At 41.2% G+C, this 23,233-nt stretch overlaps 1 protein-coding gene across 1 annotated transcript; it reads left to right on the top strand.

The window, feature by feature from the left end:
• The first annotated feature begins 5,425 nt into the window (after positions 1-5,425).
• efhd2 (EF-hand domain family, member D2) lies at positions 5,426-22,248 on the top strand. Its single transcript, XM_028582125.1, has 4 exons — positions 5,426-6,042; positions 16,467-16,614; positions 16,708-16,842; positions 18,500-22,248. Exons 1-4 carry the CDS (start codon positions 5,756-5,758, stop codon positions 18,629-18,631), a joined length of 702 nt encoding a protein of 233 aa, XP_028437926.1. The 5' UTR covers positions 5,426-5,755; the 3' UTR covers positions 18,632-22,248.
• Positions 22,249-23,233: the final 985 nt, after the last annotated feature.

Below are 23,233 nucleotides of genomic sequence, written 5' to 3'. Positions count from 1 at the left end.
CGGAAGTGAACTTTGAATGTCTGTCACTTCCACTAATGTCATCTTCTCTCTGTACCCTAGTGACTCCCCTCATCCGCTCCATCTACATCTTCCTGTAAGGGAGATCACATTCTCCGAAACAGTGCTGATCCAGTTCAACTTTTCCCGGGGAGGCTGCGGGGTCATCCATTGTTTTGAAAGGTGTCACTTGACTGTCAGCTCTCCATCGCAGCCCTGCATGACAGTCAATAAAAGAACCTCCTGAACCATTCCTGCTTAACTCACCTCCACTGGACCTTGCACATTTTTTTCCATCTCAACATCAAACATATTGAACGATACTCTAAAATGTATATAGAAATTGCTTACTTACTTTTCCTGGCACATTTAACATTAACTTGTACGTAATACATCCTCATACACTGGAGTATCTCATGAGTACAGATGCCCATTAATACGCTGTTGCAGGAGAGGTAAATGACACCAAGATATGGCAGTTGAAGAAAAACAAATGTAGAGTATGTGATAACAGGACATGCAAGTCATCAATTATGAACAGTGTTATTTTTGTGGTGGTTAAGTATAGATTGATCACACAAGTAAGGTTAACTAGCAAGTTGTTTGTTAAGGGCTGACGGCTGGTTAACATTATGGACAAAACCTATTTGTTCCTCGTATTCTCTTGTGTGTATCACGTATCCGTCTCCTCTAGCTGTTGTGGTTGATATGACGTAGGTCCCCTAGCTTTGACCAGACACAAAAATGGTGACAGCAAAGCAATGTGATGTCACGTGGTCCTTATAAATATATACCAGAAACTATGCACAAAGGACTACTTGCACCCTAGTGCTGCTGAATTTTTGATGTTATTTAATAAATGTCATGTTTTATGTTTGTCAGTACATTCTTTTCAGCTTTACATTTTTAGTAATGCATGGAATAAAAATAAATTAAAATGCTTATGATTTATCATTACAACTTAATGTCCAATTGACTCAAGATCATAAACCATAGTATTTGAATGTGTTGAGGGATCTGACACCTGCTGTTCTTGTGTCAAGGTAAGTCTCCTGAAAGGTCAAATGAAGTATGACACGTATGTTTAATTTAGTTGCTTTATGTAGAGTGCTGGTGGGTGTTTTTTGAATAAATATATGAAAGTAGAGGAAATAATCAGTATATCTAGCCATCTTCAGGTCAATTGCGCTTACTGGAATTAAAATAAATGGTGATAGTGTCCTATGCTGCCATTATAATTTTAATTTAGTTTTTATTGAGATATAACTAATTCTTATTTAACTGACTGTATGCAAGACAGATGTGGCTGTCTTAAATTGTCCCAAACTAGCTTTTTTTCTAGTAATTAAATAAGATTTATAATAATATTTAGGTTTGATTGTTGCATGCCCTTTACAGAAACTATTAATCCTTTTTGTCAAGAGTTTCAGAGTTGTCAGATTTTCTGGTAAGCTACTCTTTGGTTCCTAGTAGTTGAATTAAGAGTACAGTATTTTTGAAAATCTGCTTACTCTTCATGTTAAATATCACCATATCTGAAACCCTTTTAACAATAGACCCAGATATAATGTACAATAAAAGGCAGACGTGATGCCATTAGGTTGTTAGTGTGACAGCATTTAGTCAGTTTTTAGTGTGACAGCGCTTATTAAATTTAAGCAGGTAATAATGAAAATAGCTCCTCACCACTTTTTATTACATTTTTGGGAGGATGATTTGGATTGATTAATTAAATAAAGTATGAGCACCCAGTGCCTACTGATGTCTGGCAATACAAAAGTGACATACTACAAAGTTGTGGATTTTCTTTGGGCTACTTAAACAAGCTACAAAGGAGATCCGTGCTTGATTAGTGTTGCCTGACCTCCTTCTTTACTGATTGGGTGATTAGAGTTCAAATCTATTGGCTGTGAAAGCCACAGGGCGGAGTTGATTATCAAAACGCCACCAGGTGTCTAATAAGCATCTGGTGGCGTTTATTAAACGCCTGGTGACGTCACACGCGTGGTGGCGTTTATTAACCGCCAGGTGGCGTTTATTAGACGTGTAGTGGCGTTTATTAACCGCCAGGTGGCGCCACAAACGCCGTTCAAAACGCTGTGCGAATTGTGACGAATTGTGACCCTTTTGGCTTTCCATAATTAGACATATAGTGGCGTTTATTAACCGCCAGGTGGCGCCACAAACGCTGTTCAAAACGCCGTGCGAATTGTGACAAATTGTGACCCTTTTGGCTTTCCACACATTTCAGATTGATGCCGCCCACCGGCCGGCCGAGCGCACAGTACATGAGACAAATACATGAAACTGTATTTTATTATTGATGCTATCTTTATTGTTTAACTCCTCAAATACAACGTTAGACAAAAACATCAATATTACGAATATTATGTATTTTTGTATCTTTTCTTTCCGCCGAGCGGTAATTACGACGTCACTTCCGGAGTCTTCAGCTGATTTTTTTTTAAACGTTATTACGATGCATAACTTACTGGAACAAAACTGAGCAACGTGTTGTTGCTGGTGACAAAGCTACTGATTATATATATTTATTACATGGCTTGCTTATATTCTAATGTAGAATGCGGTCTGTTATTTTCTTGATAACAGACCGTTGCCAAGTATAACACACCGTTGCCATGCATAGCAGAGCATTGCCATGGATGCAGTTTGATTCTGTGAATGAATGCCCGCATTGCATCGTGGGACATCGGCTTTGAATGAGCCCAGCTCGGCCAAGGGGGTAAGCTTCGTTTCAGAACCAAGGGGGTAAGCTTCGCTTCAGAACTCGAGCCATCATGGCGCCATTTTGTTGCTAACTGGCCATCACCTCCTGTTAGCATTCCGCTGACCGCCATTTTTTTTTTACGTCACTTGACTGCGAATAACTTTACATCTGAAGCGTTTAAAGACTCTATTTGTCCGTTGTTTAGTTCCAAAGAAACACGACAATGTATAAAAGGCTCCATTACCTTGTACCTCACGTTATGGCTCCGTAGCAGACGTTTTTGTAAAAATAGGCTAACGATTGTGTCATAACCAAGTGACTTACTGTCGCATAGTAGAGGAATTACCGTATAGTACAGGAGAAGCTTGCAGGCAGTTTCGACTTACATGAGATGTTTAGGTTTAATCACTAATGTTAACTAGCATGTTAGTGATCAATAATTAGCCTGTGCCCATGTTATCTCCTTACATACACCTACAGTCTCCGTATCTGTAAGATTGGGAATGATTGAGATTTCTCTTGGCACAGCTACCAGAAGACTTCACACTCTCACGTCACATTCTCTCAGTTGGAGGCTGCGCAGTAAAGCTGGCCATCACCGGAAAAGTGCTTCTAATAGCCTTCACTGGTCTCCGTCCAGAGCAACGGGGTCTATTGGTCCATTATATACTGTCTATGAGCTCGGCTCATATCGTAGCTTACTGTTCTGTCTTATTTACTGTAATATTTCACCGGTAATAAGACCGAAATAATATTATTAAAATAAAGAAATACATACCATGATAACAGCTAAATACATGTTGAAAGATGTAGCGTTATAGTTTTAAAAATATCAATAAACAACAAAGCAAAATAAAACAGCGGTTATTGGGCTAAAAATACCAATAATATCAAAGCTGTATCCAGCTTCTCTGCTGCAGCCGAGTGGCAGAAAGTTTCGTGATGTGATTACGTAAGATGCTTCTCATTGAAATACATTAGTTTAAAAAACGTGACCCCAACACGTAAATCTTCACAATAACGTAATGGTATCACGTTCTAATAGATGTAATTTCGTAATGCCACCACAAACTGATGTGAGACTGGGTTGAGCAATCTATGCAGCTCTGGTGAATTCCATGCCCAACAGGTTTAAGGCAGTGTTAGATAATAACAAAAATACACAAAATACTTTGGGCACAATTTGGACATGTTCACTGTGGGGTGTAAACACTTATGTTGCCAGCTGTTCAGACGTTAATGGCTGTGTGTTAAAGTTTCATTTCTATAGTGTTGTCCCACACAAAGTTAAAAATGGGAGAGGTGTACTCACTTTGTGAGTCACTGTATATGTTAACACATGCAGCCCTAGTTTGACAGTTTGACTGTCTTAAATGTGGTCCTAAAGAAGAATACCGTTGATTTCAACATATAGCTCTGTTTGTTCAAAACATCATGTTATTTTGGAGTAGAACTTTACATTTCCTAGTTGTCACAACTCTTTCTTTGCTGGCCTGCAGTTGACTGACCTAATCCTAGCACTAGGGGCTAGTTGTGAGAGAAATAGACAATTCTCAAAAGTAAAAATCTCTTTTTTTGTTTTACTTAGACTTTTACTGGCTAAATTGTCACATTTCAGGTCGAACAAGTCATACAGAAATTATGCAAAGTTTTTATAATTAAACAACTTCAATTCTTAACTAAGCAGTGTGCCTTTGCAGCTTGAGAAGCTCAGTGCACTGGGCTACAAGCCACTGCTCTTTCTCAAGAAAGAAGGAAAAAAAACTCAGGTGCTTACTCCTCGGTGCCACTTGGATGCTGTGCAAAACTGAGCAAAATCATTGTTTATTTTTTAACTTGCATTCATTCTTGCAAAGAGCATACTCCATTTTTGAGTTGTCATGTCAAGTAATGTTACAAAAAATATTGTAATATATGTTGCTGCAGCCGGAGGTGGTGGTAGAGGAGGACCTCCAGAGGAGATTGTAACGTTGTTGGAGGAGGTGATAGAGGATGATAGGGGTTGAGGTGGAGGAGGAGGAGCGCCCGGCAGTTGAGATGATGGAGGAGGACGAGTGGCCAGCTGTTGAAGTGGAGGCGGAGGAGCAAGGTCCAAATCCAATCCAATCCAAATGTTGAAAAGTTGCATCTTTTGGTTAAAAACATAGTTAAGGGAAAATGGCAAACATTATGGGACAATGGGCAGACTGGAAGACAGTTTTATAATATCCAGAATAAAGTGGAAAAGAGCAGAAATATGAACAGACGCAAGGAGGAGGAGAAGGATGTATTTTCAAGAATGAGGTATGGACACACAACATTAAATAATACTTTGTTAATAATGAAGAAGCATGCTGATGGCAACTGTGTATTCTGTGGTAGTCTAGAGTCTATAGAGCATGTTATTCTACACTGTCCTAAATATCAGGAAGAAAGACAAAGATTAATCTCACAATTGCAAGGAAAACAAATAAGGTTAAACTTAGAGGACATTCTACAAAGAAGCTCAGGTGAAATCTGTTTTAAATATGTATTTAGCTTCCTGAGGAATACAGGACTAATTAAAATAATTTAGTTTTCCTTTTTGGTTTTTGTTTGTTTGTTTTGTTTCATTTGTTTTCTTCATATTTGGAAAGGTTAGACTCCAGTACCACACCCCAGTCCAGCTGGTGGCGGTAATGCACCATTAAAGTTAGTTGCCAACCGCCATAAAACCGAAAAAAGAAGAAGAAAGAAGAAGAAGAAGAAGAAGAAGCGTCAGAATTCTAAACTGTTTCTGACAACATCCTAAGGTGTAGGGAGGCTATTTGTCTGAACTTGGAGCTCGAAGCCTGGAAAAAAAAGTTAGATAAGTATATTTGTGATTAATTTGCTTCGGCTCTTGCCAGAAACACCCCTACAGAGTCTATAGGGCGAGGACGGGGGCGGGATAACAGGACAGAAGGCTGTCTTTAAGGCTGTGCGCTGACGCCTTCTTCTGTAACGTTAGTGTAGTTAGTAAGGTAACCTAAGATAACGCTATCTTTTGATTATTAGCCATTTAATTTGAAAATGGCCACAGACGAACTTTCGTCCAAGCTCAGTCGTCGGCTCCAGATCGAAGAAGGAGCCGAGGATCCTGTTGCTGTGGACGTCAGCGGGTACCAGAATGGGTCGGAAGAGAAACCGAGTACGGCCAATGCAGACTCTGAGCTCGGCGCTAAGCTGATTCGGAGAGAAGAGCTGAACGAGGGGCAGGGTGAGCACTGCCAGCCTAGCATGAAGGTCTTCAACCCATACACGGAGTTCAAAGAGTTCTCCCGAAACCAGATCAAAGACATGGAAAGGATGTTCAAAACGTGAGTGTGTATGTCTGGATGAACATCGATAACGTAGCTAATGACAGGAGAGGGTAAATCTTAAACATGCCTCCTGCCTCAGGTTAGTTCCCTTTTTAAATTTGATATAACAATAGGCCTAACAGGGAAGTAGTTTAAGAATGCTCATATAAGGAAGTTGAGTTAGCAGTTTGCTGACGTAGGCCACGTTAGGCCACTTCTTAAAAAAACGATGATTTCAGTTTGGTTTACAAAATGTTCAAAAAGTACTAAAACATACAATGTAGGGCTGCAACTAACGATTATTTTCATTGTTGATTATTTTCTCGATTAATGGATTAGTTGTATGGTATAAAAAATGGCTTATTTTGTCCACAAGATATTCAGTTTACAGTCACAGAGAAGTGGAAGTAACTAGAAATGATTTGCATTGAAGCTGGAATCAGAAATTGTTTTACTTTTTTATAGGCCTATAAAAAAAGACTCAAACCAATTAATCATTACCAAAATAGTTGGCAATCAATTAAATGGCTAATCGATTAATCTGTCCAGCTCTAATACACTTAACTGATTACACCAAGTTTTATATTGAAAACAACAAAATGAGCTGCACTATGCATTTTTTGTTTGCAGCAAACATTAAAATAATAACATAGTCTGTCTTATGTAAATAAATAATATCAAATGTGCATTAACCCTCTGAAAACCAAGCCGTTTTGGATCGTTTTTTGCTCCATTATTGCTCACTGTGAGCTAATTTTTCACTCTGTCTGCAAGTCTGGTATCAAGCACCAACCATGGTCAGAAGCTAAATGTCTTGTAAGCAGTGTAAACAAAGTTATAATGGCATAAAAGTAAGTTATTAATAATGTATTAAGAAAATAGAAAAACAGTTGTATCAGATAATTTAACATTTCCCTAAGGGTAGACATGTATATACAATACAGGAAAAAATATTTTTTATAGTATACATCATTCACACAGAATTATTTACATTTTTACAAACTTAAAACCAGTTTTGGATTGTTAACTAAGTACATTGTACTGTACTTAAGTCCAAATGTTGAGGTACTTGTACTTTACTTGAGTCTTTTCTTTTCATGCCACTTTCTACTTCTACTCTGTTACATTTCAGAGAGAAATATTGTACTTTTTACTCCACTACATGACCGCTTTAGTTACTAGTTTTGCATTGAGTACTTTTATTTTTAATACTTTAAGATCATTTTCCTGATGATACATACTTTTACTTGAGTAAAAAGTATACATAAATATATAAAAGTATATATAAAAGAATACGAGAAAAAAGTATTTTCACTGCAGGACTTGTACTTGTAACAGAGTATTTTTACAGTGTGGTATTAGTATTTTCTGTTTAACATTAGACTGCGCTGTGGTTTGGCGCTGTTTGCGTTTTCAAACCCGCTGGCAGGTTTTGGGATTAGGAGGGTTGACATTAAAGTCCCTCTCCACTCAAAAATGGGGTTTTCTTATGTTTATTTCCCCTAAAATATCTGACCTTGACTATAACTGCAGACTGCGAACTTGCCGAGCTCAGCAAGCGGGCTGCCCGAGCAGGGGGCTGTGTCACAGAGTGGCCATTCCGCCGCCACTTAACTTAACTTGTAAGCCATGGCTGAATCTCCAATGTTTCTAGTCATCTAGATGAGCACTGCTTACTACCTTAATGTCTGGTCCACTGCCAAGCGTTATTTCCATTCTTTCCATTCATTGTCAGGTAGATGCTAGAAAGCACAAACAAAGCTTACCCAGCAAGAGCATAAGCAGCGGTGGTGGGCAAGGCCAAATCAAGAATTTGGGTAGATGTGTTTTCAGCCCCTTTTCAGACTTTATTTCACTTTTTTAGTGGGTAAACCTTATTAAAGAAAATATTGATTTAAAAAAAAAAAAAAAATAATAAAAAAAATAAATAAAATAGAGTAGTTTTACATACGTGTTTGGAGTGGGACTTTGTACCATGTGGCCATGAGCAGTAACTGCACTTTGTGCACACTGCCAATAAGAGAACAGAATCAAACTAAATTTCTTCACATTCTAAGATTTTCCAATATACACTTTTTTTTTTATATATATATTTTTTGTAATGGTCTTTACACCCAAAATTAAGCAGCAAAAACTTATGGGCACTGAAAAAGGAGTGAAAAAGATCCATCATCTGTATCTGCTGTAAAAACGCCCACCAATCACTGCCTCACTACGGTGGCCCTGAGAGGCCAAAGCACGCAACTAAAAGAAAACGCACGCAAATAAAACGCAGCACGCAACTAAAAGAAAACACACGCAAATAAAACCCAACACGCAGCTAAAAGAAAACGCACACAAATAAAACACAGCATGCAACTAAAAGAAAATGCACGCAAATAAAACACAACACACAACTAAAAGAAAACGCACGCAAATAAAACATAACGGCAATGATTTTCATAAGACTGCCTATATTCAAAATGTAAACAGTTTATTTCTGAATCAGAATTGTTAAAATACAAACGATGCCCAACCCTAATGTTGGCTTGGTCTCAGATTTTATTTATTCAGATGGATGTTATTTCATCTGCCGGGATATCGCTTGATTGCATGTTCATTCACTTATTTATTTGCTTTGGGGGGTCAAAAAAGAGACTATACAGTATGTTTACAAAGAACTTGAGTTTTAAATTTGAAATTAGATTTTTTTGCAATTTAAATAAAATCATAATCAATTTAAATAACTCTAGGCTACATTTTCATTCTGTGTCTTCATTTATAGAAGTGTTGCAGTTAAGGAAGGCTGTATTTTTTTTCTAAGTTTACATTTGGGCCACCAATTTAGGGGCTTGGTGGCCCATGGGGCCAGTACCTTAAAGTATTAGCATCTGAAGAGGATTAAATCTGATGTGAGAGGGTCCCTGCATTTAGACACAGTGGACGACCTCATTAGAATAAGTATGGAGGGATCTAGCTTGGAAGAGGTTTTTTGGGGCTTTATTTTATAGGACAGATTCAGGCAGGAAAGTGGGAGAGAGAGGGGGATGACATGCAGCAAAGACTGCATGGGGTGCACGCTCTACCAGGTGAGCTACAAGGGATCCCAAGCTTGGAAGAGTTTAAATACCAAGTAGGCTGTAGATGTGGTTCTGTCAGGGTAATGGATCAAGGAGGCCCCAACCGGCCGTTGATCGTCAGAGCCTTCCAGTGTCCTACAGGTGGATGTGCTCTAAAGGCTGTTTTATGGTTCTGCAGAGGCTCCACAAAGCGCTATCGTGTGTGTGTGTGTGTGTGTGTGTGTGTGTGTGTGTGTGTGTGTGTGTGTGTGTGTGTGTGTGTGTGTGTGTGTGTGTGTGTGTGTGTGTGTGTGTGTGTGTGTGTGTGTGTGTGTGTGTGTGTCTGTGTCTGTGTCTGTGTGTGTGTTGAGAAGTGAGAGAGTGACGGTGTTTTGCTTCGGAGCGAGTACCAACTCTAGACTCATAGTGAGAGAAACAGTGTCTCGACTGTGTTTTCTGACTAGGGTGGGAAATCTTTAGCAGGAAAGGTTAACCCTCTCATTGATTTCATGTTGTTTATGGAGAAGGAGAACCAGGAAATGAGTCAGGGGAATTGCAACGCTACCAAGCCACGGCCGAGCGACATGCAGTGTAGTTAAATTTTTCGAGAGGTGCACGTCAGGCTACGGCGTAGGGTCCGGCGTAGACGCAGAGGGGTCTGCGGGGGAACGTCGTCGATTCGACGAAGAAGCATAAAACGACCTTAAGGCAGAGTATGATAAGTACATGTTGTTTACTTGTCCTGATGCTTTAATGACATTAAAGTAACTTCATGTTTGTTTTTTTGCACTGACCGTAATAATACTTTTACATTTCGGAATGTGCATTTGTTAAGCACTATTCAATTAAAATGTGACTGTAAACTAGAATTAAACAGCACATTGTAGTTTCTGTATTTATAACCGAAGCATTTTATCAGTAATACGGTTAAAATGGGGAAAATGTGGGACACCCTGGTAGCCCGAATGTACTAAGGCTCAGTCCTTGCGGCTGCGGGTTTGATGCCAGCTCATGGCCCTTAGCTGTATGTCGTTGCCCCTTTCTCTACGCCCTTTCCTGTCTTCATTTGTCCTATCAAATAAAGGCCAAAAAGCCCAACAAATACTCTGAATGGGAAAAATTGCGTAGCAGGTCAATTCAAGCTGTGCGCCCCTACATTTTCTGCTGGTGCCCTTGCTGTTAGGGGCTACCGTGCTCCTACTTTTAGCTAAAGAGCTTTAGGCTTAGTCAACAGGAAACCCTGAAACACTGACCATTGCTCAGATTGACTGAGGTTTTGTTTTTGCATGTGCGTGACTTCTGGCTGTTTCTGTGTCATGCTCTGTCAAGAGTCTTCAGGTTGCTGTCATGTACAGGCCTGTCCAGAGAGTTTTAAATGCACTACTTACAAATACTCTTTGTACAGCCATCTCCACAGGGTTCAGTCCCAATTAGACATCTGCAGTTTAAGCATTTCTCTTCTGAGTTGAAATCATTCTAATGTGCAAAGATCATTGATATCTGTGGAATTGTTTGGGGGGAAAGTAAGTGTGTCCATAATCAAACTAATCAAACAGAAAATCGTCTGGTCAATGCAAGTCTTATCAAAAGCTGGTTGGTTTATAATCAAAATCAGGTTTATTACCAAGTAGGTGCTAAGTAAAGTCACTTTCTGACAATCACTATTTGACATCAAGTTCCCCCGCTGGACAACGAAAAATAAACTTCCCCAGGACATAACAAAAACTTTGCGCACACACACAAATACAAAATTGACCTGTCACCAACCTGAAGGTTCAGAGCAACGTGTTGTGTGCTGCAGTGGCTAGTCCAAAAAACCTCCCACAGCCATCTACACAAAGTAAATGTCTGTGTGCGCATTTTTCTCACCACACCAAATAAGTTTTAGTAAGCACGAAGGGAAAAGGCAATCAACTTTCCTCTCATCCACCCATCCATCCATCCATCCATCTTCGTCTGCTTATCCGGTGTTGGGTCGCGGGGGGAGCAGCTCCAGCAGGGGACCCCAAACTTCCCTTTCCCGAGCAACATTAACCAGCTCCGACTGGGGATCGAGGTGTTCCCAGGCCAGGTTGGAGATATAATCCCTCCACCTAGTCCTGGGTCTGTCCCCGAGGCCTCCTCCCAGCTGGGCGTGCCTGGAACACCTCCCTAGGGGGGCGCCCAGGGGCATCCTTACCAGATGCCCGAACCACCTCAAATGGCTCCTTTTCGACGCAAGGAGCAGCGGCTCTACTCCGAGCTCCTCACGGATGACTGAGCTTCTCACCCTATCTCTAAGGGAGACACCAGCCACCCTCCTGAGGAAACCCATTTCAGCCGCTTGTACTCTGGATCTCGTTCTTTCGGTCATGACCCAGCCTTCATGACCATAGGTGAGGGTAGGAACGAAAACTGACCGGTAGATCGAGAGCTTTGCCTTCTGGCTAAGCTCTCTTTTTCGTCAACGGTGCGATAGATTGAATGCAATACCGCACCCGCTGTGCCGATTCTCCGACCAATCTCCCGCTCCATTGTCCCCTCACTCGCGAACACAACCCCAAGGTACTTGAACTCCTTCACTTGGGGTAAGGACTCATTCCCTACCTGGAGAAGGCATTCCATCGGTTTCCTGCTGAGAACCATGGCCTCAGATTTAGAGGTGCTGATCCTCATCCCAACCGCTTCACACTCGGTTGCGAACCGATCCAGTGAGTGCTGAAGGTCGCAGGCCGATGATGCCATCAGGACCACATCATCTGCAAAGAGCAGCGATGAGATCCCCAGCCCACCAAACAGCAACCCCTCCCCACCCCGACTACGCCTCGATATCCTGTCCATAAATACTATAAACAGGATTGGTGACAAAGCGCAGCCCTGGCGGAGGCCAACCCTCACCTGAAACGAGTCCGACTTACTACCGAGAACCCGGACACAGCTCTCGCTTTGGTTGTACAGAGATTGGATGGCCCTGAGAAGAGACCCCCTCACCCCATACTCCCGCAGCACCTCCCACAGTATCTCCCGGGGGACCCGGTCATACGCCTTCTCCAAATCCACAAAACACATGTAGACCAGTTGGGCATACTCCCAGGCTCCCTCCAGGATCCTTGCGAGAGTGAAGAGCTGGTCCGTTGTTCCACGACCAGGACGGAATCCGCATTGTTCCTCCTCAACCCGAGGTTCGACTATCGGCCGAACCCTCCTTTCCAGCACCTTGGAGTAGACTTTACCAGGGAGGCTGAGAAGTGTGATACCCCTATAATTGGCACACACCCTCTGGTCCCCTTTTTAAAAAGGGGAACCACCACCCCAGTCTGCCACTCCTTTGGCACCGTCCCAGACTTCCACGCAATGTTGAAAAGGCATGTCAACCAGGACAGCCCCTCCACACCCAGAGCCTTGAGCATTTCTGGACGGATCTCATCAATCCCGGGGCTTTGCCACTGTGTAGTTGTTTGACTACATCAGTGACTTCCGCCTGGGAAATCGACGACAATCCCCATTATCCTCCAGCTCTGCCTCTAACGTGTGGGGCGTATTAGTCGGATTCAGGAGTTCCTCAAAGTGCTCCTTCCACCGCCCCTATTACCTCCTCAGTTGAGGTCAACAGTGTCCCATCCTTACTGTACACAGCTTGGATGGTTCCCCGCTTCCCCCTCCTGAGGTGGCGAACAGTTTTCCAGAAGCACTTTGGTGCCGACCGAAAGTCCTTCTCCATGTCTTCTCCAAACTTCTCCCACACCCGCTGCTTTGCCTCTTTCACGGCAGAGGCTGCAGCCCTTCGGGCCCTTCGGTACCCTGCAACTGCCTCCGGAGTCCTCCGGGATAACATATCCCGGAAAGACTCCTTCTTCAGTCGGACGGCTTCCCTGACCACCGGTGTCCACCACGGTGTTCGTGGGTTACCGCCCCTAACTAAGACCCTAAGACCACAGCTCCTCGCCGCAGCTTCAGCAATGGAAACTTTGAACATTGTCCACTCGGGTTCAATGCCCCCAGCCTCCACAGGGATGCACGAAAAGCTCCGCCGGAGGTGTGAGTTGAAAGTCTGTTGGACAGGGGCCTCCTCCAGACGTTCCCAATTTACCCGCACTACACGTTTGGGCCTACCAGGTCTGTCCAGAGTCTTCCCCCACCCTCTGACCCAACTCACCACCAGATGGTGATCGGTTGACAGCTCTGCCCCTCTCTTCACCCGAGTGTCCAAAACACACGGCCTCAGATCAGATGAAACGATTATGAAATCGATCATTGACCTTGGCCTAGGGTGCTCTGGTACCAGGTACACTTATGAGCATCCCTATGTTCGAACATGGTGTTCGTTATAGACAATCCATGACTAGCACAGAAGTCCAACAACAAACAACCACTCTGGTTTAGATCAGGGAGGCCGTTCCTCCCAATCACGCCTCTCCAGGTGTCTCCATCATTGCCCACGTGTGCGTTGAAGTCCCCCAGCAGAACAATGGAGTCCCCCATTGGAGCCCCATACAGGACTCCAGTCAAGGTCTCCAAGAAGGCCGAATACTCCGAACTCCTGTTTGGTGCATATGCACAAACAACAGTCAGAGTTTTCCCCCACAACCCGCAGGCGTGGGGGAGGCGACCCTCTCGTCCACCGGGGTAAACTCCAACACAGCGGCGCCAGCCGGGGCTTGTGAGTATCCCCACACCCGCCCGGCGCCTCACACCCTGGGCAACTCCGGAGAAGAAAAGAGTCCAACCCCTATCCAGGAGTATGGTTCCAGAACCAAGACTGTGCGTAGAGGTAAGCCTTACCAGATCTAACCGGTAGCGCTCCACCTCCCGCACCAGTTCCGGCTCCTTCGCCCACAGAGAGGTGACGTTCCACGTCCCCAGAGCCAGCGTCTGCCGCCCGGGTCTGGTCCGTCGAGGCCCCTGACCTTCACTGCCACCCATGTGGCATCGCACCCGACCCCAACGGTTCCTCCCACAGGTGGTGGGCCCATGGGATGGAGAGGGAGTTGCCACGTAGCTTGTTCGGGCTGTGCCCGGCCGGGCTCCGTGGCAAACCCGGCCACCAGGCGCTCGCCGACCAGCCCGCCGTCTGGGCCTGGCTCCAGACGGGGGCCCCGGGCTTCCTCCGGGCAGGGTCACTCCATCTCTGCTTAGCTTTTTCATTGGGGTTTTTGAACCATTCTTTGTCTGGCCCCTCACCTGAGACCACTTTGCCTTGGGAGACCCTACCAGGAGCACAAAGCTCCAGACAACACAGCCCTCAGGTTCACAGAGACACACAAACCTCTCCACCACGATAAGGTGATGGTTCACCTCTCATCCACAGCCGCTATATTGTACACATGCGGCTGGCTCTAAGCTGCATTGTTTTGACTTTGCCTGAACACTCCACTGTAAAGCTAGCGCTAATTTTACCGTCCAAATTCACGCTTTACTGGACTTTTTAAGACCATTGAACAATCAAAAATGATTATTCAATATTCCATTCATCAAGTTTGCAGGAAATTATTGCTCTCCCCTTGCAATTTTTTCCAGCCTTTAGAGGGTGAGGTAGCTTTTTCAAATAATGACTGAGTGGGGAAAAATGCATCATAAACTGCGCATTGTTTGTATATTTAATGTATTATCAAGTGTTAAAGCTACATCAGTATGATGACAGATGAGATTTTGTGTTATTTAATGGTAGGGCTGGGCGATATGGAGAAAATCAAATATCACGATATTTTTGACCAAATACCTTGATATCGATACCGCAGCGATATTGTAGTTTTGTTTATTGGTGCTTTCACAACATATTTGCACAATGAGATTTTTGATAAATGATCATCAGTAATGTGCATATAATGATTAAGTGGGTAAAGGCAAATAATAGAACAGCTACAACAGTCTGGTAAGTTAAGAAAATGACATCACTTTACTGTAATGCAGTCTTTAAAACCAGGAAAACACGCCATGAGCTACTACAACTACTATTTCTAGTCATAGTTCCATTATCTTTATTATTACTGTAACTGCCATTGTTCATCATACAGCAATTGAGCCCTTAGCTATTGCAATAAGATCCCACTCCTTCAAGTTAGGGGTCATTCTGGGGGCGTGGACCACATCACCTTGTTATATGCAGATGATGTAAACTTTTTTAAACGTTTTTGTGTCTAAGTGACTGATGGGAACAACAATCTTTAACATTAGTCCAGTATTAAGCAAGATTGCTGCAGTTGGCAACGGCAAAACAAGCTACAATGTAAGTTAATAGGGCAATTGTCCAGCTTGTATTTACCTTCCAGTGGCAAAACGAACACTTTTGTGAAGGTAAATGCAAGCTAAGTAAATTAGTAACAAAAAGTAATACTTTTATGAACCACACCTCCAAATTGTTTGTGATTGTACAATCCCGCCACAAATGCTTACTAATGTTACACAGGGGAATAACCCCTTCCGTAACAATCCTGCTCTACCACTAGCCCGTAGAGACAGACTTACAAAGATGTTGCTTAAGAACAGAGTCAAATCATTTGCCGACCTTTACGAAAATAGCGTACTTAACTTACTTAACAGCTAAAAGGTGCCTTTAACTTCCCTGCAACACAACTATAGGTCAGGCACTATATAAGCACACAACAGAACAGGCACTTAGTGTCTCTTGCTTCTCCTCCAACTGATAACATTTTAAAAAGACTTTCAAAACCCAAAGTTCTTAATATCCCTAACCTATCAGAGAATACTGGCTCTCTTGGCAATTAATATGTTAAAGTCCCGGGCTAGGTGGTAACCATATCTGGAGCACACCTTCAGACATGGGGAAAACAACTACTTCTTCAAACAACACTTCAACAGCTGCCACAAGCTCTTACAGCTCTCGATTATGATGGCCATTTATTAGTCAGCACTAACTGGTACTAGAAGAATTTTTGATGGCGTAAACATCACAAACATATTCCATTCATTTGTCATTATTGGAGCTGCAAAGAATAATCAATTTGATTAGTTAATCACCAACTATTTTGAGAATTGATAAATCGATGTGAGTCATTTTTTATGAAAAAAATTCTTTAATTATTTTTTAATTTCTTTACTCCTATGACTGAATATTAAGGGTTGTGGACAAAACAAGACATTTTAGGATCTCATCTTGGGCTTTGGCAAACGAGCCAAAAATGTTCACCATTTTCTGGCATTTTATATAAAAAAGAGCTAATTGATTAATCGAGAAAATCGACAGATTAATCAACCATTAAAATAATCGTTAGTTGCAGCCCTAGTCATTATAATGGGCTACAGGCAGAAGCCTGATACTTAAACAGACACCTCAAAACCTTGATAAATAAAACCCAAACTTTATGCAAGGCTTAAAAGTTGCACAGCATGCACTTGGTGGTAGGTGTGTATTTTCCTTCAGCTCTGTAGCGGAGCTGTAACAAACCAGTTTTCTACTCTGTCAAGGTATGATTCTGGGAAAGACAACTACATTGACCTGATGGAGCTGAAGCTGATGATGGAGAAGCTCGGAGCTCCACAGACCCACATCGGCTTGAAGAACATGATCAAAGAGGTGGACGAGGACCTGGACAACAAGCTTAGCTTCAGAGAGGTGAAACAGAAAAAAACTAATTAGAATCAGTCAGAGGATGTGATATTCCTTCTGTCTACATCCATGTATTTCTGTTCTTCCTGTCCTCCTCAGTTCCTACTCATCTTCAAAAAGGCAGCAGCTGGAGAGCTGGCAGAGGACAGCGGCCTCAGTGTCCTTGCTCGCCTCTCTGAAATCGACGTTTCCACAGAGGGGGTCAAGGGAGCGAAGACTTTCTTTGAAGCCAAAGTAAGTAGTAGTAGTGACTTCTTGTACAACAACACAGTACATTTAAATTTTTACAGTCAATACACTAACGCAAGTGTTTTAAAAAAGAGATATACAGTGTCATATTTCATATTAGGGTTCAAATTAAGGGTGTAACGGTACACAACGTTTGTACGTACCTCAGTTTTGAAGTCACGGTTCAGTTCATTTGACACAGTAAGAGAAAAAATGCGAAACTTCCGACAAGTAAAGAAGCACAAAAAATGTGCTTGTTGTTTTTATGAAGTTATGTAAATAGCAATCATTTTTAAATTTTAAACAGACTTTTAAATTAATTGTAATTAATAAAATAGGTTATGAAATAAAACATTGCTGCAAATTACTACCAATAAGTTCTCAAATAAATAAAGGTTTTCAAAACAATATAATGTATAATAAAATATATAAAGAATAATAAACAGATGTTTTCATAAACTATATATGGTCATAGATCTACACACCTTGCTTAAGATCGGTCTACCTCCACAGCATTGCTGCATTGAAGTGGCAGGAAGCGCATCGGAGGTCACTAGGGAGGTGATGTGGAGCGACCATATTAGGTCCTGAGTGATATGAACCCCAAGACATCTTGTACAACAACACAGTTTGTTTTTTACAGTCAATACACTAACACAAGTGTTTTAAAAAGTTCCTCGGTTTTCCTAGCACCAATTCTCAAGGTGGTTGATTTCCATGAGGTAGGCCTTCTCATCATGATCTGTGATCAGACCCACCACAGCTGTATTGTCAGCAAACTTTACAATGAAGTTGGAGTCTGATGTGGCCATGCAGTCATAACTGTATAATGAGTACAGCATGGGGCTCAGTACACAGCCTTGGGGGGCTCCGGTTCTGAGGATAAGCAGGGATGAGACATGGTGGCCCAACTCACACTACCTGGGTCTTGCTGGTTAGAAAGTTGAGGACCCAGCTGCACAGGGAGGAGTGCAGACCTAGGTCTCTTAGTCGCCAGTATGGGTGGATTAGTGTTTTAAATGCTGAGCTGTAGTCCACAAACAGCAGTCTAACATAATTTCTGCATTTGGTGTCTAAGTGGGCTAGCGCTTTGTCGAGCATGTATGCTATGATGATGGATCTGTTGGGACGATATGTGAATTGCAAGGGGCCTAGGGTGGCAAGTAAGGAGGATGTGATGAATCTTTTAATCATCTTCTCAAAACACTTCATTACCACAGATGTAAGGGCTATGGGCTTTCTTCAGAACAAGGACTATGATTGACTGACTGTTTAAAGCAGGTGGGAATAATAGACTGTGAGAGGTTGACTATTACCATGAATACAGGTGCTAGTTGGTCAGCACAGGCTTTAAGAACCAAGCCGGTAATACCGTCTGGTACAGTCTGAGAATACAGCTATTAGAAGTGTGTGTGTGTGTGTGTGTGTGTGTGTGTGTGTGTGTGTGTGTGTGTGTGTGTGTGTGTGTGTGTGTGTGTGTGTGTGTGTGTGTGTGTGTGTGTGTGTGTGTTGCAGTTCTAGTTAGTATTATTATTATTGTTGTTGTTATTAGTAGTTGTAGTATTCTGTGACTAAAGTTATATTGTCTATATATTAAATGGTGTTGTCTAAGGTAATTCAAATTCAGTTTCACCTGTAAGGTGTATGATTTGCTGTTTGACAGGTCCAGGCCATCAATGAGTCCAGCCGTTTTGAGGCAGAAATCCGCCAGGAGCAGGAGGCCAAGAAGAAGCAGGCCGAGGACCAGAAACAGAGACGCGCTGCTTTCAAAGAACTCCAGTCAGCCTTCAAGTGACCACCTCCATCTCCTCTCAGGACCTGTCGCTTTCTGTGCTGCACTTATGCTGTCAGTTTGTCAATGTGTCCATGTATGTCCGTGGTAGTACCGAGTCAAACACAGGCTCAAGGTGCCCGACATGCTTGTCACTATTCCAAGATATATTTTGTATATTATAGTAAATTGGCACTGCTTATTAGGGCTGGGTTTAAAAGAAATCGATTTTCCAATTCAGTGTGAGTGATCCGATAACGATTCAGAAACAGATTGATCTTTTAAGAGGCTCCGTTTTAAAAGTAGACTGAAGACATTGGTATCAAATGAAACTAGACAATCTAAGGAATCCTCCAAAGTTAGGTGAGATTTTGGCCATTTAGGCCATGTAGGGCTTTGGGTATACTGTCTCTGCATCACATCCTCTGCACTTAAGAAAGCACACGTTTTTTTCTGTCTCTATGTAACAGCTATGGGGTCAATTCTTAAAGACAACATTAATATTTTAATTAATGCACCAGGTTAGAGGGTTTCTTGTACAATTTACAGCATCTGAAAATCTTTTTGTACATCCAAGCAAAATTGGTATCGTAACTAAAATATCCCTAATCAAATCAGTATATAATTAAATCAAATCCAATTGGAAATCAAATCGGTACTGTGAATCAGATTTGAATCGATTCAAGAAATCACTGGTGATACTCAGCCCTACTGCTTATGCAGATAATCTTTAAAGAATAATTGATTTATCCGTCTAGAATCGTCTTTTTTTGTATTTTTTTCTTTTTAGCTCTGTAGTTCAGTAACACTCTCAAACATCAAAAATACAAGTTCAATACAGGTTTAGTGCAACTATAGCAGGATTACCAATAGAGCAGTCTATGCTGAGCTAAATGAATGGATGAATATTTGTCATCCATCCCTGACAGCTGCTTTTTACAAAATAAATTGTAGAAATGATTGTCAATGTCCTCACTTTCCAGAGTAGTGAAATCCTGCCTCATAGTAATATTAAGTAATATAAATTGCTATGCAGTGTTTTGGTGTCAAACTCATGGATTTGTCACTCTAGTCGGCTTACATAAATGTCTAACCTGTACCTGACACAAAATGCGCACAGCCGTTTGCTGTGTGTTGTGTCTTTTCTGTAAACTGTGGCCAAAATAATCCAGTATCCATTTCTTTATATTTGTGTAGACTAGTGATAAATGCACTTTTTCCACTGTCTTGGCTACTCTGTATGTCAGCTTGTCTGAGATATATTTGACCACTCATTCCAGAACTCATATTAAATCCACCGTGACACAAGTTAGTGTTTAATAATGAACAAATAGCTGAGCTCTTTGTTTTTATTGTTGGCTCTGTATTTTTCTACAATGGGTTTGGGTGGGTATTGAGTAGATTTTGGTATGTGGTTTTGGGATGGTGGTGGTTATTCTTCAGCACAATGTTTTTATGGGCCCTCTTAAGCACAGCTTTAAAATATATATTTTTTTAAATATGGGTCTTCTTTTTCTAGTTTCAGCCATTATTCCTATCCTATCAGCTCTGTTACCATTATATTATCAAATCCTTGTTTATTTCATTGTTTCACCACTAGCTGCTGTTTCAAAAAATCAAGTTCAAATGAATGAACAAGTACAAATACCCACAAGTCACAAACACATATGTTTGAATTGACTGTAATGCAACCAATATATTCTAAACACAAACTAGGTTAAAGGGATGTTTGTTCATTAATTTCCTTACTGTGTGAAACCTTCACATTTGTTGTAATGGTAATGCAGGTGCATTTTTAAAAGGGAGCAACCACCCTCACCTTTATCCACAATTATTCCATCTCTGATGTTAAATCCCAAATGCTTTCTCACATTACTACTCAGAAGGTTTGGTGTCATGATTACTTGTTCACTGTTGCTCGCTAACTTCCTCCATTTTTGTAATAAAGGGAACAACAAATAGTCTGTAATTGACAGGGCATGCAGTAGGTCAGTAACTAGAGTGCATTTAATGAATGCCTTGCAGTAACGTCATTGATTTAAAAAAATAATAATTCATTACACATTACAGTGTTAATTAGTGTCGGTTTGATTGTAGCTCTACCTGAATTAGCTACTTATTAGCTGTAGATATAAATGGTCTTTCACATATGCATTTATTTCATGGATTATTTCTGAACAAAAATGGAATAGCAGGGGAACACTGGGCAACTGAAGTAATGCAAACTTGTACTGATGTGATGTATTACAGTGAAGCACTTTGTAGGTCATGTATCAGAAAAATATTCTTATGGATGATGTAATTCAACTGTATGCCCTTGTCCTGGATATATTTAAAGCATTCACCAAACGTGTCAAACACATCTGCCAAATTTCACACTTTTGTGTGATCTTCAGGATTATCACTTTAAATAAACTAAATCTAATATCTTTGATTTTGGTGTCATGGCACAGTGCAATTTAAATTAGGTTTAGGGCAGATTTGTTGTCAATGAGTGTTTGCTTTGGAGCCATTTTATAAATGTATGAGGTTAGAAACATTTGGTTAGTGCTGTGTAAAATAATATGCAAGCTCCCATAGTGTTGATAGTGTTATGGTGCCGTTTGTTGATGCATGCCAGCACTTCACAGCACATTGTGACTGAAATGTTACTCATGAATGCTTTCCCATGAATTTTCAAAAAGTATTTTATCACAGTATGAAAATACTCCTCCATTTTTAGGATGCAGGTTTTTCTTTGAAATTTCCTCAAAGTTCATGTTGTTGATAGTTGAATTCAAAGTTGGGTTTTGCAACTTCGTTAGTGAGCTAGGAGGAACTTTGGGGATTTCAGGGTTCAAACATGTCTTGTGTAGAGGGTGGTCAGTGAGTAGTTGTGATTTTTGTCAGATGTATCATGTTTTTCCATGTGAAGTGAATAACTGTTGTTGCCTGCTGTAACAAAACACTGGTAGCTGTAATATTTGGATTCTTGTGTTGATTTTTGTGCTACTGATTTTTTCCAAAATTCCCTCAAGATTCAAAAGAAGCCCCATTTCTTTTGGAAAATGCAAAACAAAAACAAATGATGAAGTGTCCTTGGTGGTTCTCCATTGATTGTGTCCAGGATATGCCAACACTGTAATAGAGGGGTAACAGGAAACAAAAGTTTCATTTATTTTAAATGTCATTCCATTAAATGACGTAAATACTGATAAAGAATTCCATGAATACCTCAACTGAATTCTCCCAAATCATTGCGTAATGTCCTTATTGTTACCAGAATAGTGCCAAATGTTTAAGCTACTGTTATTATGCTCAGTCACATCAATGTGAATGTAAATTATATCTACATTGTTATTTAGATAGCTGTTGGCCATTGTCAGCATTTTCTTTTCATTCTTGGTACAGCATTCCATCATACTACTCTCATGAACATTATAGGCTGAAGTGGCATGTATGCATTTTTTTCTGCTACAATCCTTTTTTGCCACTGAGAAACATGTTTCCAGTTGGGAGGGGATTTGGGGGTTTCTGGGCTGGATAACAATCAGGGAGGGGATTTTTTGGTATGTTGAAAAACTGTAATACACCTTATGTTGATTTCCAATAGTAGGCCTATGCATCCTTTTGTCACAATAAATTGCCCATAGATTGTGCCACCACTGTCTTTGTGTTAACTACATCAGAAAAGAACAAGAGTTGTCCCCCCGAAATCCAGCAATTTGCATTTGTCCTCTGCAGGTGCACTTTTACAACGGGAATCTATTTAGTTTATTTATGGAATCCTGTTGATTAAAGTGTATTGCAGGTTAAATTTTTCATGAAGTTAAGCAATGTGCTTATTAAACATAAAGATTAGAGCCGCCCACCATTGTTTTGTATGGCTTTTTATAACAAAATGCTGAATATATTATGAAAAGTTGGTATTTTTTACAGTGGTTTTAAACACTCCCCCTCCCTTCCACTAGGCGGGGTGTGACGTCATAAGAGGGACTCCAAGACCATAGGCGGAGTTTGACATTCGAGCCAGGGGAAAAAAAAAAAACTAATTGTAGCAACTGAGACCTGGGGAACACAGCACGATCACATATGGACAAAACAAACATGCTAAATAAACATAGGTTTATTTTTTAAGCAGATTTGAATTTACATTGTAACAATTTAAAACCTCAAGCTCAATTTAGTTAAAAAAAAGAAGTCCATCACGCATATAATTCTTGAGCGACAGATGCAAAAAATCCACAACAATATCTGTCCCCACAGGGCAGGCACAGACACAGCCGCTCTGCTGCTGCGCAGGCTGTACGCTTCTCTGTTCACAACGCTGCCTGTTCTGCTTAACGTGAAAAAGCTTAACGTGGTTTAATGTACCTCAACAACTATCACCAAATGTATCATGGCCATATCTTGAAATGATCACTTATGCCTGTCAAAAGAACTTGACAGGCTATGGCGAGGAAAAAGCTTGTACCTAAACAATGATTACCAAATGTCTCTCGTATTGCTCCTCATAACCACTGAAAACTGTCAAAAATCTAACAAGAAATGTGGTGATGATTGATCGTTGTTTAGGTATATTAAACCACGTTAAGCTTTTTCATGTTAGGACTTATAAAGCCCATGAGAACCGTTGGGAGTCAACCA

This window comes from Perca flavescens, chromosome 7, assembly GCF_004354835.1.
Source record: "Perca flavescens isolate YP-PL-M2 chromosome 7, PFLA_1.0, whole genome shotgun sequence".
Lineage (NCBI taxonomy): Eukaryota > Metazoa > Chordata > Actinopteri > Perciformes > Percidae > Perca > Perca flavescens.
Note: the sequence above shows the minus strand (reverse complement) of the source record. Positions and strands in the feature narration are given on the sequence as shown.

Bases quoted from the DNA above. Each gene is read 5' to 3' on its own strand.
- efhd2 (XM_028582125.1), top strand. From the start codon at position 5,756: ATGGCCACAGACGAACTTTCGTCCAAGCTCAGTCGTCGGCTCCAGATC. The intron at 16,615-16,707 runs GTGAAACAGAAA...TGTCCTCCTCAG, and splicing joins ACAAGCTTAGCTTCAGAGAG to TTCCTACTCATCTTCAAAAA. The intron at 16,843-18,499 runs GTAAGTAGTAGT...GCTGTTTGACAG, and splicing joins AGACTTTCTTTGAAGCCAAA to GTCCAGGCCATCAATGAGTC.